A 19,207-nucleotide genomic window follows, 5' to 3' on the forward strand; every position below is an offset into this window, starting at 1 on the left:
CAGCAAAATGCCTTTTTAGAAGGCTCTTTAAATTATTAACATTCCTGTCTCCTACTAAGTATTTACTTATTTGCACAGAAGAAATATATAATTTGCAAGCCTTACCTCAGAGTGGCAACCAGCTGCCCCAGTTTTACTAAATAACATATTTTTCTACATATATTTCCCCAATACATTGAATTACAGTGTATCTGCTTTTTCTTTTTTTAATCGACTCATTAATGATATGTTTCCTACATGTTTTAAAAATACTCACTGGATAAAGCTTGAAGCATATTATATTTTGCATTGATTCTCAACATATTTTTAGAGAAGCCCCTAGATTATTCTCACTCACTATAGTGCCATGGAAAAAAGAACTATATATCCAAGTGACCTTTCATACTCAGAATACCACTACTTTTCTACAAAGGGAATGCATATGATTCTATACACATATATTTATTACTCACCTCCATACTTTAAAGAGGGCCAATAACCCTCTTGATAAAAACTACTCTGTGGAATTACTACAAGGTCAAGATTGCATGAGGTTTTTGGAAATCAATCCCCACTGATACAAATGTTTACAATAACCAAAAATTCTTTGACATTTTTAAATAAGCTTTTTATTTTTTGACCACCAGGCAGCATTTTGTGCCATTGTAATGGAAGCCTAATAGCTAATGTGAAATAATGTTAGTGTGTCATTTAAAAGGTTAATGGAAATAAAATCTGGAAAGTTTCATATTGTTAAAATACAAATAAAACTGTTTTTTGAAAGAAAAGCATCTGGGTTAAGGATGGCTTCCTTGAAAAATTCTCCTGGCTATCTATCATCTCTGAATAATTATTTTGCTCCTCTTTTCTTTCTGGGAGGGGACTGAACCTGAGGCAAAGACCTTGACACAGTGATTCAGGAGGTTTGGGGAAGCAGGGCTCCTTAGGCTACAGAATAGGAAATGACTATCCTGCCAGCAATGGAACACCTCTTTGGCTATCATTTCACCTGATACTTGATTGAATCCCCAAATTAGCCAATCTTGCCAAACCAATCTTCTGCTATTTTAACTCATAGCAACCTGTACTAAATAGCTGGGGCTTTCAAAAGCAGGTGCTACTTACAAAAGAAATGTGTACCTTCTGTTGCCTCTCAAAATCCGTTATGCTAAACTCGCCAAATATGTCAGAGGATATTGTTACGTGTTTTATTCCTTGTGTTTTTAAGTCTCCACTAATCAATTTTGCTATCTACCCTCCTACCAAATGTGATTTAGCTAATCCATAATCTGATTGGTATTGCAAAATTCTTGTAAATAAAGGAATTCCTTTCTCTCTTTATTTTTCAGAAGGCAGAATCTCTTTCATTGAAAAGAAACATAAATAATATTTGAATATTTCTTTTCACATAAGCATTTTCTTTCTTACATGAGCAGATAATACTTTTGTACACCTACCAGACCACTAAAGAAGCTAAATGGCAAGAATAAATATTTCTGGAAACCTGTAGAAATTTTTTAATGAAGAGAGACAGGTTTTAACAAATGCCAAGAAAGGAAATGGTGGACTCCTTACTTTTATAATTCAAGTTTTCTATTTTGTATCAATATATGCTGCATTTTCTGATTGAAATTGCCATTCTGTCTAATGATATTTGTGACTTTTCTGTAGTTGCTTTTTACATTTGAAATCAACCTTTCATACAGCGTGTACTTTTCTGCATCCTTTCTGTTAGGGACTTGATTAAATTATTGTTTCATTAATTCCTTTTTATGTGCTTAAAGTATGTAATGTTATGCTTTCATTATCTCAAAATCTGTGGAGAAAATCCATGAAGCCTGTAGACTGTGATTTATACACATGAAAGAAGACAGATTTCCCTTAGGCTGTGAATTAGTGAATAACAAATTGTTCAGTGGCCTCTGATCCTGACCCTTTTTCCCTTCATGGCCTTTTTTCTACAATTAGTCATTCATTGAGTAAGTGTGTACTCTTGTAAATGCAAAATCAATTTACATGCAATCAGGTATGGACACAAGAAATGCTTGTGCTCTCGATTTCAGGACTCACAGATAACCCTAACAGTCACAGGACTGACCACAATTCACTAAATATTTTTGTTATTAGTGTGGCTTTGCTATAAAATAAGTTGCTGTTTGCTTTGGTACAAGGTTTTAATTGTTGCAGCAAATGAAAGACAAAACACTTATGAAAGGCTGGTGTCAAAAACCATCAGCTGTACTTGTAAAAGTAATTGTGCAGCTTCTGAAATGTAGCTTATTACTGTAAATATGTACAATTTATGTCAGCTTGTTTATTTCAAAACCACAAATAAAAAATTTTTAATGAAAAATGCCTATATATAAAAAGCTTACTTTGTACTGTTTTAAACATGCAAGATTTCAGGTATATCATTTTATAATTCTTAAAAATGTTTAGCATTCTGAATTTATCATTTCAGAGCTGAGCTTTTATTGTAAAATTTAATACAAAGCTAAATTCCTTCAGTTGGAAGTAATTCTTTGCAGGATTATGCAACAATTGAGGAAAAAGAGGGACCAGCACTTTTCCAGGAGCTTGTTTCTGTATCACTTTGAGTTTTTAAAAACTATTCAGACAAACATGCCTTACAAACATTTGGACAAATGGAATATTTACATATCAGGAAAAAAAAGAAGAAATAAAGTCTTATTTTCAAACATGATATTTAAAACTGATTTAACAGCACTCATTTGTGAGGTGCATTGTGTCAAATTCTTTTAAAATCTCCACTGTAAATACGAATATTGGAGTTGGCCTATTGGTCAGTCTTTCATCATTTGAAGACCTCTAACTTGAAACTCATTCTCTCCCCTCAGAAACAATGTGTTCACAATAAAACAATGAGCAGACTAAAGGTGTGAAGTTCGTTTATCCATTAAGTATAGTTAGTAGAATAGCTTTCCAATAGAAGTTTAAATTCTAGCAAGGAACAACATTAGCATCCATCTAACAAAATAACTGGGAACCACCACTTCATCAGCTGGACCCCTGCCTGCAGGGCTACTTTTTGAGGCATTCAATACTGGCAACTAAATCCAGAAGACTATGTTATATAATGGGAGAAGTAAATGGACATTTGATTTTATTTACAGTAGAAAAACAAACAGAAAAAAAATAAATATATGTATATATTTAAAACATGTTTAGCATTTGCTATCTGAGTAAGAAGCTTAACTAAGACAGGTGTTTAACATCTAACATCTTCCTAAAAAAAGGAAAACAAAGTCTTTATTAATTCAACAAGAAGTTAAAAGTAATCATGCCAGGGCATTGTGAGAAGGCTAGGGCAATGATATCAAACAAAGCTTCTCAGCCTCAGAGAAAATTACCATTTACATGGCAAGACTAGTTAAGAGCTAAGGGCAAACCAGTGCATCCACATTCACAGCAATTATGGAATGTCCAGACAGAACTAGGTAAAAGACTTGGTTATCTGCCGGTGTGCACGAGGGTTCTCTGGACAACTGGGAGATTTTCTGTATTTGTGCAGTCAATGTATCTGTGCTGCCACAAGTTAACCAAGTAATTTCACCTCTGAGGACACTGCTTTATTTCCTTTAATTTTTGAGTCTGAAAAATTTCAAACATATCCACCACCCATCAAATGTCTACAACTATCAAAGTCACATTAGGGTTATATAACCAGTTCTTTTTTTTTTTTTTTCCTAAAGTAATTTACATCAAATCTTAAATACATTTTCATTTTACTTATACACATTTCTATAAATTATGGGCATAAAAATCTAACCATTATGATTTTCATAGCTAACAAAAAATAGTAATTTCTTGGTTTTTTAATGCCAAGTCCCTATTCACATTTTCAATTGTCTCAAAAATGCCTTTTTCATCCAGGCACAGTGCTGCACACCTATAATCCTAGTGACTCAGGAGGGTAAGGCAGGAGCCTCAGCAACTTAGTGAGGCCCTGTCTCAAAATAAAAAATAAAAAGGACTGGGGATGTGGCTCAGGGGGTGCTTAAGCACCCCAGGGTTTAATCCCTGTAGTAAATAAAGGCCTTTTTTTACAGCATTTCCCCCACCCAAATGTGGAGCCAAACATAATCTTCCGGTTGCATTTGGTTAGACCTCTTAAGTCTCTCACTGGAAAGCATGCCCCTTTCCATTTTACTTTACACCACTGACTTGAGGAAACTAGAAACTCTTTTATTCTCCTGCAGAATGTCCATGAGCTTCCATATGGTGATATTCAGCTTGGTCAGTTTTGTCTCTGGAGGTCAACATTACAGATATTTTAGATATCTGGAGTCTGCATCAGAGACATTTTGTGAGAATTAAATTTATCCACGTTATGAGATATTTGTTTTCCCTACTTTGTATTTGGAAATATGGAAGCCCAACAAGACAAAAGTAACTTGCCAAGAAAATGATGGAGTCAGAAGCACAACTCCAAAGCCCACTCTCAGCCTTACACTTGGATATAACCTTTCCAATATAACTGCAAACCTAACTAGGTTAATATAAAACTTTTGTTCAGCTTTAACATGTTTAGTTTCAATATGTATTATCAAAGAAAAACTCATAGCACTGAAAAAAATGTACTTTTCAGGAAGACACTGTATAATTATCACAAAACAGAAATAACCCAAAAGATATTATTAAAATATACTGAAAAAACTTTTCTAATATAGAAATATTTGATCTTTGAAATGAAAGCATTTTTAAAGACAAATTATAAAAATGTTCAAAAGATAAACTGCTTTGTATTAAAATGCACCGGCATATAATCTTTTTATCTGAAAGAAGCCCATGTGACTCAGAACTTTTCCACCCTCTCAACTGACTCCAGTATTAATAAATAAATAAGACCCCAAAACAAAGACATCTCCAAGAATGACAAATTCATGTCAGGATGTACTAGTAGCATGTAAACAAAAGGCAACAATTCCTTATCTAAGCTCAGAATTTCCTTAAAAGGAAAATCATCCATTTATCACACATACTAAAGAAAAAACAAGGGGCTATAGATGTCAATCTTAGAAGTACATTAAACCTATGAATGTTTCTGTTATATATCACCTTCTCCACAAGGGTGTTAGCTAAAAAGACCCCTTTTCAAAGAAACCAGTATTCCTAACAGAAACTTTAGCTTTATTATAACACAAATGTTAAATAAATACAACCTTACCTATTCCACTCACTGAGTATGTACAGCATTGTTGTTAATATATTTGCATTTGCAAGGCAGGCTACCACAAGTTGGCTCTTTTGCTAAACAGACTGGAGCTGAGACTCAGCCTGTAGGGTACAGCCCAGCAGCACATAATCTGTACCCCCTAAGAACATTATTCTCTGGATGTTTAGTTTAGTTTCGAGTTTAGTTTGAACCTGTTCTCTTTAAGTGGGTTTTAAATATTTTTAGGATGCTTTTCTTTAATTAACTCCAGAGATAAAATAAAATGCTACATATTCAGCTCTATTTTTTAACCTTCATTTTAAGATCTAATGTTATCAGCACATAGTTACAGGACAAACAAAATTTGATTCTATCTTCCCATCTTCTTCTCTAACACAGACAAAAAGAAAGAATTAATATACTTACACAAACTTATAATTTACTGTCTACATTTCTTAGGCACTCACTTCATAATAAAATGGTAGCCAGATGGAATGGGAACTCTCACATACTATAAAATGGTAAAATCACTTCAAGAAACAGTTTGGCAGTATCTTGAAAAGGTAAATATAAACCTACCATATGACCCAGGCATTTCACTCTAAAGTATTTACCCCCAAGAAGTAATGTAGCATTGTGATTATGTAAAATTTTGTTCTTAAGAAATGCATGCTAAAATACCTTAGTAAATTGTGATGATTTCTATAATTTACTTTAACTAATTCAGCAAAAATAAAATTATATTGTATACAAAGTTCTAATAATACATAAATAAAATATATACAGGGGTTGGGGTTGTGACTGAGAGGTAGAGAGCTTGCCTGGCATGCGTGGGGCGCTGGGTTCGATCCTCAGCACCACATAAAAATAAAGATATTGTGTTCACCTATAACTAAGAAATAAATATTAAAAAATATACAAATGTATATAATATATACTATATGTGTATGTGAGTATACACATAGACTGTATATCAAATATTGCACTTCTGTGGCACCTTGACTAATATATACAGTTGTACATTGTACTGTTCTGCCCTTTCTGTTGTTTAAAATTTTGCATCATTAAAGGGTTTCCTTCTAAATTAAAATAAGTCAAAGGAAAACAAAACAAAAAAATTATCAAACTGTATACATTGAATAATGACAGTATGTAGTTTGCCGATTAGATTTCAATAAAGCTGTTGAAAATGCCAATAGAACAATACCATGTGGTAAGACAAGGATTAAATAGGGCAAGATTTTTTTTTCCTTGTGAAGGAGAATCCTGCCTAGAAAGATGCAATTCAGAAGAAGCCCCAAGAGCAGTGGTACTCACAGTGCTGGTCTGAAAACTGTTACTAGTCCAAAATGATCTAAGATTTTGCACAAGAAGGTAAATCAAGAACTACACTAAGCATACTCACTGTTTACTTCAGCCGGTACATTTTTCATAACCAAAATGTCTAGATGAAGCGAGCACCAAACACATTGTTAACCCTTCTGGACCAAGCTCCTTTTCTAATTGCTAACCTATAATGACTGGCATAGTACAGTACACAGACACATTTTGAGTAATACTGCTTAGATCACACTCACATATTTATTAAAATGCTCTAAGCCTATCCTCACCTATATGATTAGAGGTGAAGATATGCTTATCATCCTGTCATCCTCTGGACATCTCAAAGAATAGCCTTATACTTTAATGCACTACAAAGCTTGCAAATAGTAGACACCACTTAATTATGCATTGCTGACTTCTGAATATGTGGAAAGTTATTGAAACAAAGTAATACATAAAAATGAAACATGACACTTTTTATTTGTTCAGAATACTTATTTTTAAAGTTAGCTGAGGTTAAAAATTTTCTGTTTTCCACTGTATTTGTAACATCCAAAAGTTTTAAGTTCATTATTAAGAATTTATAACAAAACGGGACCTGTAGATAGTCTTACCTGATACCCCAATAACAATATATACACTACACAATGACATCTAATCAGAACAGTCTCCCAACCAGACATGGAAATGCAGAAATAGTAATGTTATTTTCATTTCTGTGTGTTCCAGATTTAATTCACAGAATCTATAAACTCACATAAATTTTGAATTATTTTGTTTTTTCCTGTCTGATAAAGGCCCTTTCTCTAAGAAATTTTATATTTTATAATCTTTTCTTTGAAATATGAGAAAGATATGAAATCTCCTGAGTTATAAATGCAGCTTATACATTCTTTTAAAAAGTTATTCTTAAATATCACAAATTAATTATATATCCATAATACATGTCTTTTCTAGTCACATAATTTTTAAGCAATATTCAAGTATGTTTGTGCTTCTGCATGTTTACATTACTTTATAAGCTATTTTTACCTTTCAATAAAATTTTATCTACACAAATTTCTCAAATATTTAATAAATGAGACAAAACAATCATTATGAAAATATAAACTGCAACTACATCTTTTTCATCTTTCATTTTGTCTATTTCCTATCTACCAAGTAATTTCCTGTTCCTTAGGGAGGCTGGTAGACTTTTATCTTTCAAATCTCAGCTCTGCTGCCCTCTCAGCCTGGTGTAGAGTCAATACATCTCAGGGGTCTTGAACACACAGCATTCACTCTCCCATATCAAGTGTTGCAGTGACATCTCATAGCTTTGGTAGCCATTATTTCCTGTTATTTCAACTGCAGGACCACCTTAAAACATAAATTGGAAAGGAAAATATCAGGTTATACTAGAATGATGCTGATGTATGCTAAATAAAATGCTCTGGAGTCTGTGAAGAGGAGATAGAGAATTAGTAACAGTAACTGCTGGTCCCTGACTTACAGGGTCTGTGGCTTCACCACACCTACTCCACATATTTCAGCCCCATCCAAAGGACAGCCACCCTTGAACTACAAATTCGGTTTCTGAGCCTATGAACCAATCCTTGAGGAATTAAAATGTCTAAATAACTGCAGAGTATGGAAAGAAGTTGGCATTTATCAGTTTTTTTTAAAAGGTGGGACCAGGAAGTACACTGGCAGCCAGAGAAGTGGGTAAGAATAATTAAGACTTAATCATTGAGACTACATCACATGAGACACTGCTGAGGAATAATGAAGGAATATACATACACAAGGATCATTAGTTTTATTTCTTCCTCACAGCAATAGTATCTGCTGTTTATTAGTTTTTGCATTTATTAAATACTAGTGGTTATTGTTATTTAGCCAATGCTTTGTAAACATAAAATTTTTACACATTCACTACTTCTATCTCATCTTAACCTGATTTTGTCATAATAACTACATGTAGTATTTTATCTCCCATGTTTAGAGGATTACAAAAGCAATTTTCTTTCATTTTTCCAGTTAAATAAGACATTATTTTCAGGACTATAACTATTTTTAATCCTAAGAACTCTTCAGAACCAACTAATTTCATAGTTTCAATGTAAAAAAAAATTAATCATTAATGAGCACTAAAGCAAAGCAAATCCATCAATTAAAAATAACATAATTTTCTTTCAAAAACAATTAATTGGTAAATTATGCCTCAAATTAAATTCCAGTTACAATTAATTCAATGTCTAAAACTAGAGATCAAGTTTATGAACAAGTATCTTCTATATTGGCATAAAATATCAGGGAACAGAGAGACACTAAGAGTGAAACCAAAGTTTTTCTTTTATTGCTCCACATGTATCAATCAAAACTTAAAAAATTTAATCTATATGATAAAATTAAAACAAATACCTTATTAGCTGCTTCCAAGGAATTTATTAGATTCTGCAGCTCTTCTTTACTCATTTCAACCGAATATGGCTTTACTTCACCATTTTCTTTTACATCTAGATGAAGGTTTAAGAGTGGCATTTGTAAAGTAGCAATCTTGTCACTAGAAAGTGCAAGCTGTTCAAAATGAGGAAAACAGTAATTAATAAATACTATAAGAGAAGATATTAAGTATGCATCAGAGCTTATAAACAAGACATTTTTTAAAAGAAAACAAACTCATTTCAAAACAATACATATTTGAAGCATAGAAAGATAAAGAGAATAAATGAAAGAGAGGAAGTAGGTAGGCAGGGACAACCAGTGACAGTTTTGTGGCAGAAGCTTAGTCTGGCTTAACAAGTTACACGTTCTTTAGGATTGTAATTATTGTTTTAATCATAAGAACTATCAGGAGTATAGAATGGGTCCAATGCAACAAGAAACAGAATTCTTAAAGAAGATTAAAGATCGCAAGATTATTATTATTGGTGTATACAGATAAATGAGACTAAAAATACTGGTAAAATCTCGAATTAAGATGCTTAATTACTTCATCATCAGCCATCTATTAAACTATTAATAAATGTCATCAACATATCATTTCCAATTAGTACCACTCAACAAAACCACTGAACAAATTTACCTCACTACTTAGTTTCTGTCTTCAGAGTATATGTATCCTACAGAAATTGAGACTTAAATACAGTATTTATGGTATTATTAGTTTTTGAAACAAGCGCTGTAGCTTCATTGAAGATAACAAAGGGAAACTCAATTATCTGGAATCTGAGCCAGAAAACCCTACAATCTTTATTTGGAGTGCTCCCTTTTAGGGGTGCACGGAGGGAGGGGGGGTGGGGGTTGGTGGCGCTAGTTGTGTAATGGTAAGGAAAACACTCCCTAACAAGCAACATCAAAGTACCTTTTTTGGGGTACCAGAGGAATTAATCCTCACATATATCCATTCTCTCTCCCTAAAACAGTACTCATAACATGTGGGATTTTGGAAGTCTCACCTTCTGGTTGTCTACCTTACAGATAATTTTCCTCAATATTTTCAAAAGGTAGTGTCTCACCCTATGTCTGAATACCAATGATGAGAAGCGAACTACCTCAAAAAGTGATTAAAATCACTTCCAGATACTCATAGTTGTTAAGTTCTTCCTTGGGTTCAATGCAAACCCATCTTACTACAAATAATACAGTTTTGCCCTTGTCCTAGTCTCTGGAGTCACTGAGCACACACTTATTCCCTTATCCATGACTTTTGGATTTTTGAAAATAACTATGGTATTTCTACTAGATTTCATCTTTTCTAGGGACATGGTCTCATGAGTTTTAAACCAATTTCACAAATCATGATTTTAAATTCCTGGTCATTCTTTTTAGCTGAGTTCCAATTTGTTCAAATATCTCTTAAGTTTGGCAGCCATAATTTTTAAAAAGTTATTACACTAACTAAAAAGATTTAACAGCTAAAAACCGAATTTATGAGAACTATCCCTTGCTTAAAACATTGCATTTCTACTAACAAACCATACTGAACCAACATCAGTTAAACTACATTTTGGTAAACCAAAACCACCAAAGATTTCTCATACGTGCTGCAGTAGGGATTTCTATCCTATCTTTCATATTTATAAAAACATAAATCTATTTATTTAAATAAAAAATCCTCTACTTAGGTGATCATTGATTAGTTTATTTTGCTTCATTTGGTTCATCAGTATAATAACAGGTAAAATAATTTTAAACTTTGATTATATAGTATATCTTTCATGTCACTCTCCAATTTGATCAACATAATATTCATAAAAATGTTAAAGAAGGCTGGGCCAAGATCAGAACCAGACTTTCTTGTCTAATATAATTCATCTACCTTTGGATAGTTATGTACACAGTTACAAACCCATCTGTGTTATGTTCCCAACTTTGTCTCCCGTTAGTCCACAAAGACAATATGAGGCACTTTATCTAGCTAGGGTCAAGATAAAATCAAGGAACACAATATATTTGTTTTCTCCTCATCTACGGGTCTAAGTCCTTTATACAGGCTGGGAAGTTGATCTGTCATTGCTCTTTATTAACCCTACTGATAATGATTATCTTCAAAATGTTTCAAAACTACTGTTTTAATAACACATCATAGATCTTCCTCCCAGAAGTAGAATCACATTTATCAATCTTTAGAATGCGATAAAGTCTAGAAACCTCTGGCTAAATATATATGGTGAATATATATATATTGCCACACTATTTATGGTTTACAGGTCTTAAAAGATTTATAGGTATAGTTAAATTTACTATTAATGCATTGTTACTGTTCATGGTGTCTTGGAGTACTTTACACCCAAGCTAACACAAAAGATGTAACTTAAATCATTTTTGATATCTCTTTGGAACAATGCCTTTCTAAACTAAAAGAAATTTTAGATATATATTATAAAAAATAGTTCCCTATATACAAAAAAAATGAAACAAAAAACATATATACTCACAAACAGATTCTCACCTTTAACTGCCAATCAAAATCCTGTAACTGTGCAGAAGAAATATCAACTATTTCTCTTAAAAGAACTTTCTTGATTTCATTTTTCCTACTTTTCAAGCATTTCATGATAGCTTCTTGATGAGATGAATTCAAATGATTCAATTGCTGAAGTGTCTACAAAAATAAAAATAAGTGGTCAGAATATACATGAAAGGGTCTTTCTGCTTAAAATGTAACATAGTTCCCCCCTCCCATCACACACCTTTTTAAAATGATAGTGAATGAAAAAAAGAAATAATACTTTTAAAATGATGCAAAGAATAAGATGAGACTGGATAACCAGCAAATAGGTTTTAACAAATTCCTATAAATCAGAAAGCAAAGAAAAATGGCTGACTGATAAAGCAGCATGGAAGTAAATACACCTGAGAGCAAGAAAGCTGACTGAGCTCAATTAAAGCACCAAACAACACTGCTCTCAAGGCAAGAAGCATAATAGGAAACAGAGAACAGTAAAATGGCCATTCAACAGAAAGACCTAACAGTAATAAATTAATGTGTACATAATAACATAGCTTCAAAATAGAGCAGCAAAATATGGCAGTTCTAAAAAGTGAAAATTACATTCATAATGAGAAATGTTACCAGAACTCTTAGTAACTGACAGAAAAACATTTTTTAAAACTTAGCAAAGACAGAAAAGATTTAAAAACACTATTTTTCCACTTAATTGATATAAAGAATGTTGTACCTGACAAGTGTTAAATAAACAGTGTTTTCAAATGTTTATAGAAGATTCACCAAAATAAACCATATGCTGAGCCATGGTAGCAAACCATGAAGGGCTGAAATAATACTGTTTGAATTTTTTGATTACTGTAGAACTAAATCAAAACTGGTAAGATTAAAAAATGTTTCCAAGTATTCAAAAATTAAGCAACTGAATTCTAAATGAATAGTCACAAAAATTCTTCCAGAGAACAGGAAAAGGAAAAAATGCTTCCCAAACCCATTCCATAAGCCCAGAGTAAAATTTGATAAAGGAATTTCAGAAAAAGAAAAACCACAGGCCATTCTCACTCAAATATAGATGCAGAAAACCTAAACAAAATATTGGTGTATCAGAACCAAGAAATACATGAGAAAAGAATACATCCTGATCAACTAAAATTTATTCTGGCAAGTGAAGTTTAAGTTTAGTTTAACATTCAAAGATAATCACCACATTAAAAAATGAAGGTGAAAAAATAATAAGTTCAGAAAAAAACAGTTAATAAAATTCAATATCCACTCATGTTAAAAAATTATCAGCAAAGTTGAGAATATAAGAATCTTCTTTAATCTGAAAATTCTTATATAAAGTGATACAGTTAGCATACTAAATGGTAAAATAGTATTTGCTTTCTCCCTAAGGTCAGGAGTAAGATATGTCTACTATCACTGATTTTTGTCCTCCCCCCAAATACTGTCCTAAAGGTATTAGCCAATGTAATAAAGTAGGAAAAATAAATAAAAAGTATTAAAATTTAAAAAGAGAGTCATATAAATCCTCTCACCCTTAAAAACTTTGAATAAGATCTACAAGACTAAAGAACATCAAAAACATCACTTAATTAAAAATAAATACCAGAAATATTGGCAAGATCTCCCTACTAAAAACTATAGAACAGTAAGAGACAAGAGTAAAACTAATAAAATATAAGAAAGGATATCCTACTTTCACAGACTAGAAAATTAAATATTGTTATCAATTCTCCTCTAAAAGACATAGAGATTCAGTGCAATACCCATTAAAATGCCAACATATATTTTGTTTTTGTTTTTGTTTGGGGAGGGCTGGTTAAAACTGATGAGCCTATTCTAAAATATACACAAAGACAAAGAGGATGTAGACTAGCCAAGACAATCTTGAAGAAACAGAAGTTGATATCTTATACTAGATATCAAGACTTAGAGTAAGTTTTAAGTGTAGTTTTATCTCTATAGTAATTTCAGCAGTGCAGAACTAACAAATAGAGACAATGTAATACAATAAAGAGTCCATAAATAGATGCCCTCACAGGGCCACCTGATTTACCACAAAGGTTGCACAGTAATACTGTGAAAAAGGATGCTCATATCAATAGAAAATAGTAAGTCAAATATATATTCATACAGAAAAACTTGAACTTAACCCATCCTCCATACACAAATATTAATTCAAAATTTATCAGTGATACAAATATGAGAGCTAAAACAATCAAGTCTCTATGAGAAAACATACATGGATATCTTCATCTCTTCAGGGCAAATATTTCTTAAGTAGGTCAATGATAGCAATAACCACCAAAAAATAGAAACTTGACTTGATTAAAATTCAGAACGTCATAAAAAAGACACCATTAAAAGACTGAAAAGTCATGTAACAGAGATATTTAAAGTACATACATACATCTAACAACTCATATCCAGAGTTTCATTCTAATCAATATGAAAATAAACAGAACTCTAATCTCTTAAAAAAGTGAGCAACATATATAAATATGTCCAAATGATCTTTGACAAAGATACAAAAGCAATTCAATGGAAGAAGGCTCTCCCATGACCCTGCAATTTCACTTCAAGACGTCTACTGTACAAAAGCTGGCGTAGGCATGTACAAGGAGACAAATACATCTGCAGCCAGCACCACCTAGAGTAACCAAAGAGGCAACAACCTAAGTGTTAGCAGGGGCATAAATAAATAAAATTTAATTCCTATCAACCAACAGTACAAGGGGATGAAACATATACACTAGATTCACGTTCAACAACAAGATAAATCTAAAATACAATATTACATCAAAAACAATTTTCAAATGAATACACGTTATCATTTAAAAACCATACACTTAAACATACCAAATAATTGCACACGCTGCTTAAAAATGTGAACGTACATACAATATGGAATACAAAACATGACCACCACCTTCAAGAGTAGTGATCTCAGGGTAGGGGTTTGTGGCTCAGTGGTACAGCACTTGTCTAGCACATGTGAGGCAGTGGGTTCCATCCTCAGCACCACATTAAAAAAAATAAAATGAAGTCATTGTGACCATCTACAACTAAAAATAAAAAAAGAGTAGTGATCTCTACATGAGAGTGGCATATTCTACTGAGGAAGGAGAGTATTTAGGTTATCTGTTAAGATTTATTTCTAAAACACATAATCCAGAAACATACAAAGTAAAATGTTAAAAATTATTTAAACATGTTTCTGGAGACATAGGTATTGGTTATCTAACTTCTTATTTTCTTCTAAATGCTTTAAATGTTTCACAACTAAAAGAGTAACAACAAAACAAAAAGAATTAACAATCAAAAAAGGGCCAAACACCAGAAATTCCACAAAAAAGATTTTCCATTTACTTACAAATTATGAGGTTTTGCTGTTAAATTCAGTACTTACTGATAATGGCTCCTGTATATATATGGTGCTCTAAAAAACAACTTAAAAGAAAACAACTTAAAAAAAAAATAAAAATATCTGGGCATTATTCATTATGAGGTATAGAGATTTAGAGTGAATTTACCTCTTCATCAGATAAATTTTTACCAACTAGAGCTTTAAAAAATTTGGTAACATCTTCTAAAACATTCATCCATTCTGTTGAATCCCAAACACTGTGGTAGTCCTGGTAGAGAGGATAAGCTCGACCACAGAAGCCATCAATTATTTTGTGAAGTAGCTAGAGAAAAAAAAGGGAAATAAATGTACTTATCAGTAAAATTATAATGGAATTTTCTTCCTCACAGAAAACAAATGTTGGAAGACGTTCCTGCTATCTGCAAGAGCAGCTGAGACAGAACTATAATCTTTTTAAGATTATTCTCCTAAATTAAAAATTAGAGTTCTACAAAAATCCTAGACTTTCCCTTATTATGTCCACCTTCAGAAGCTTAAATAATTTTAAAGATATAGTGTTAATTTTTCGATATTCCCGGAAGGAAGATGGTTTATAAAAATTTCACCTAAGGATCCTTACACATATTTATATCCATGAGCAAAGGGCATGCCTTTTTCATTGAAGTCTTTTATTGTAGCTCTACAATCTTCATTTTGCTTTGCCCCCATTTTCACAAAAAATTTACTATTTTTGCTCTATTCCAAGAAGACCCTCAGAAACGTTCTTTTCCTTTTTTGAATTCCTCTCCATCTACCTTAATTATCAGTAATTGAAATTCCAACACATAAATAAAGATTGAGTTTTAGAACAAAATTAGCTAGTGTGAATTTTAGTCCCACTACTTGCTAGTTTTATTAAAACGTTTTGTGTCTCTGCTTCCTCAAGTGCAAAATAAGTATAATCATCTACCCTTACCCTGCTACATGAATTCCATAATACATGCAAATCACATTGCATATTCTTGGTAACATTACTAAGTCTCTATTATTCTTATATTTGCTATTATCACTCTTAAGATTATTCACACCTTCAACATTTTTGAGTACCTACTATGCCAGAACTATTCTAGGCAAAGATTAATATGATCATCTATTTCATAAGATATCTGAATCTTATAAAAGCAATATCTGAATTTACATAACTTGGAAATAGCATTTTAGTGACAAATCTTCCAACTCTTTCTCTCCTGGATCATATTCTTCTCCATTTTAAGAAATAATTCTTTCCCCATAAAATCATGTGTATTTGAACAGAAATGAGCAACTTCTATTTCCTCACAATAGCTAATGCATGATAAATCGGATTTTTAAGTATCATAAATCAACCAACATATTTGATTTAAAATTCATTCCAATTTCTGTATATTCCGTTGTATCCTATACTATCCCCATGCTTAAGCAAAACCCAGAACTCAAACTGAAAAGTTAAGGTGCTACATTTTTTGGAAATTTTAAAAATGAATTCATGTAATAAATACTATATTGCAGTTATTCAATAAGGTAATGGAAATATAAAGAAAAGATAACGATAATAGTTACCATTTGTGGACCCCTAAGCACTATAGTGATCCTCCACTACAACCTTATGAGGTAAGTATCATGATTATTCCCATTTTACACATGAGAAAACTGGGAATAAATAAGATGAGGCCCTACCATAACAGGGCTTTAAAAGTCTATTTCAAAAAAGCAGATATTTTAATAAATAAATTAGTGCATTTAGAATAACAGGGGCTATAACAGAAGTTTATAGAAGATGCAAAAGAGCAGGGAGAGGAAGCAAGGAAGAGGCTTAGTCTTTTGTTGTTGCTGTTGTTCTTTCTAGGTATACATGACAGTAGAGTGTAGGTTGACATATTATACATATATTATTCCATTTAGGATTCCAATATTGTGACTGTATATGATGTGGAGTTACATTGGTCATGTATTGTGTATATAAGGATAAGAAAGATATGTTCAATTCATTCTACTGTTTTTTTGTATTCCCATTCCCCTCCCTTCCCTTCATTCCCTTTTGTCTACTCCAATGAACTTCTAATCTTTCCCTCCCTTGCTGTGGATTAGCATCCACATATTAGTGAGAACATTCTGCCTTTGGTTTTTAGGAACTGGCTTATTTCACTTAGCATGATATTCTCCAGTTCCATCCACTTACCGGCAAATGCCATACTTTCATTATTCTTTTATGGCTGAGTAAGGATGAGCAGGTGGCCAGGCAAGCAGAAACAAGAAAGGCATTCGCCATCACAAGCAACTGCATATACATAGGATGAAAGTGTAAAACACCACTGCTGGACTTGGGATTAGGGGGTAATTTGTGAGGTAGGGAGGGGTGAGAGGAGACAAGGCTAAAAAGGTAGGTAGGGTTCAAATCATAGGAGGTCTCACGCACAATGCAAAAGAGTCCAGGCTGCCATCTGTGCTCAACATTCAATGGGAAGCAACTAATTTACAAGTTCAATAACAGGATAGGAGCTATAAAGAGAGAAAAAGAGAAAGAATAGACCAAACCCAACCCCTCGACTCTCCATCCCCACACCCCTCTCTTCAGTTTATGACAAGAAATTAAAGGAACATTAATTGTTAAGGACACTCAAGATGAGGTAGTAGAGCAGTAAAAAAGATGTGAAAAGAGAGGCAAGGATGAAACCCAGAATTTCAAGTTGAGTGACTGGGTACATATCACCAAGCAAAAATAAGACAGTAGAGGGAGTAGGACCCCAGGAAAGGAGAGGAGCTCAGCCAAGTACACAATGAATTTGTGATCACTGTAGCAAAAGCCTGACTCTCAAGGAAGAAATTTTGGATGGATCCAGCAATTTAGGAGCCACCAACACTTCTGGTAGTAAAGGTTATGGACCTTATCTGAGAAGTGGATAGAATGAAAGCAGGAGAGTGGACGGTCAGAAGGCTCAGTCAACAGATCTAAGCAAATGTTTCAGTTTTACCATTTACTGGCTGAACAATCTTGGAAAAATTGCTAAAACCCTCTGTTGACATTTCAGTTTCCTCATCTGTAAAACCACCCAAGAGTTACTTGATTTTCTTGATCCTGGCAGAAGAGAAGTTAATTTCCTTGTTTCCCCTCCACTCCCCACTATAAATGGAACAAAGGAGAAAGAAAGGCCAAAACTGCCATCATAAAAGATGCTCCAGCAGGACACAAGCCATGTCTCCTCCCCGATTTACTCAACCCATCAGGATACTCAATCTATTGTACACTTCAACAGAAAACTTGCTGAACGAATAAGCCAGTTCTTCATAGACTGGAGGTGTCAATAGATACCTCACCTCTTGAGACCATCCTCACTGGTTATTTTTCATTCTTGGTAGTGCTTACTTAGTTTTTGTTTTGTTTTGTTTTGTTTTTCTGTCGCCCTCAAGGTGGCAGGGTCGGCTCCAAGTCACTACATATCGCTAGCACCCAGCAAAGTATCGGATGCCTGGAATGCAGGCGTTCTGGAGATCTGTGTTTAATGAATGAATGACGTGTGCAGGAGGAGGTTGCAAACCACCGACTCCACGGCAAAAGCTTTCAGAGTTTTGGCCACTACCCGGCACAGATCGGGAGCCCTGGACCCCTGGGAGCAGGTGGGCCTCCCCACAGGGGCTCGGGCGGCACGGTACCAAATCTACACAGAAATCCTTTAGGGCAGCTGAGCCAAGCCTAAGAGCCAACGTGGCGCCCCAAGCTTCGTCCTCCCAGGGTCCCCAGAGAAGGCTGGGGCCCGGCCACTAGGAATTCCGTCCCTTTTACCCACTTCCCCGGGGAGCCCGCGAAGGCGCCTGGGTGGCACTCCGCCGACCAGCGCGCCAGGTCGCCCCGCAGCCGGGGCCGCCGCCGCCCACGCCGCCCTCACCTGCGCGCCCAGCTCTGGGGGCAGCTTCTGCAGCCGCCACAGGGGCGACCCCTCTTCCGGCTCCATCCCTGTGCAAAGCTAGGACGGGGTCACGTGACCAGGCCGAGTCTCTCCGCCGCCGCGACGGTCCTCCCACGTGACTCTCTCTAGGGTGGGGCGGGGCGGGCGCGGAGCCACAGAAGTCCTTGTGCGCGTGCGCAGAGACACGGCCGCGGATTTCGCGTAATCAAGAGGAATCTTTCCCTTCTGGTGGGATGTTGCAGGCACACCCTCGCGTTGCTCCCTGGAAGGTAGCTTCCCAGGTCTCTCTCAACGCGGCTGTGCCTGTGCTCAGACTTCTATTGAACTTTCGGCTCGCTCTTTAGAAAACCGTCTGGTATGGGTGACCATATACTGTATTTGATTGAGCCCAAGACAATTAATTGCCCCAGAATTGTGATATATATCGCTTATTAAAGCGTGCTGATTTAAGGTCTTATCCTGAACAAGGTTCTTTATGTAGATTATCTTAAGAAGAAGGAACA

General features: G+C 34.3%; 1 protein-coding gene across 1 annotated transcript; it reads right to left on the reverse strand.

Annotated features, from left to right (window-relative positions):
- Window positions 1-6,939: 6,939 nt before the first annotated feature.
- Commd8 (COMM domain containing 8) lies at window positions 6,940-18,789 on the reverse strand. The gene is made up of 5 exons (XM_076864669.2): window positions 18,684-18,789; window positions 14,948-15,103; window positions 11,415-11,567; window positions 8,882-9,037; window positions 6,940-7,837 (listed from the first exon to the last, which is right to left on the reverse strand). Exons 1-5 carry the CDS (start codon window positions 18,747-18,749, stop codon window positions 7,817-7,819), a joined length of 552 nt encoding a protein of 183 aa, XP_076720784.2. The 5' UTR covers window positions 18,750-18,789; the 3' UTR covers window positions 6,940-7,816.
- Window positions 18,790-19,207: the final 418 nt, after the last annotated feature.

Source organism: Callospermophilus lateralis, chromosome 8 (assembly GCF_048772815.1).
Source record: "Callospermophilus lateralis isolate mCalLat2 chromosome 8, mCalLat2.hap1, whole genome shotgun sequence".
Taxonomy (NCBI): Eukaryota; Metazoa; Chordata; class Mammalia; order Rodentia; family Sciuridae; genus Callospermophilus; species Callospermophilus lateralis.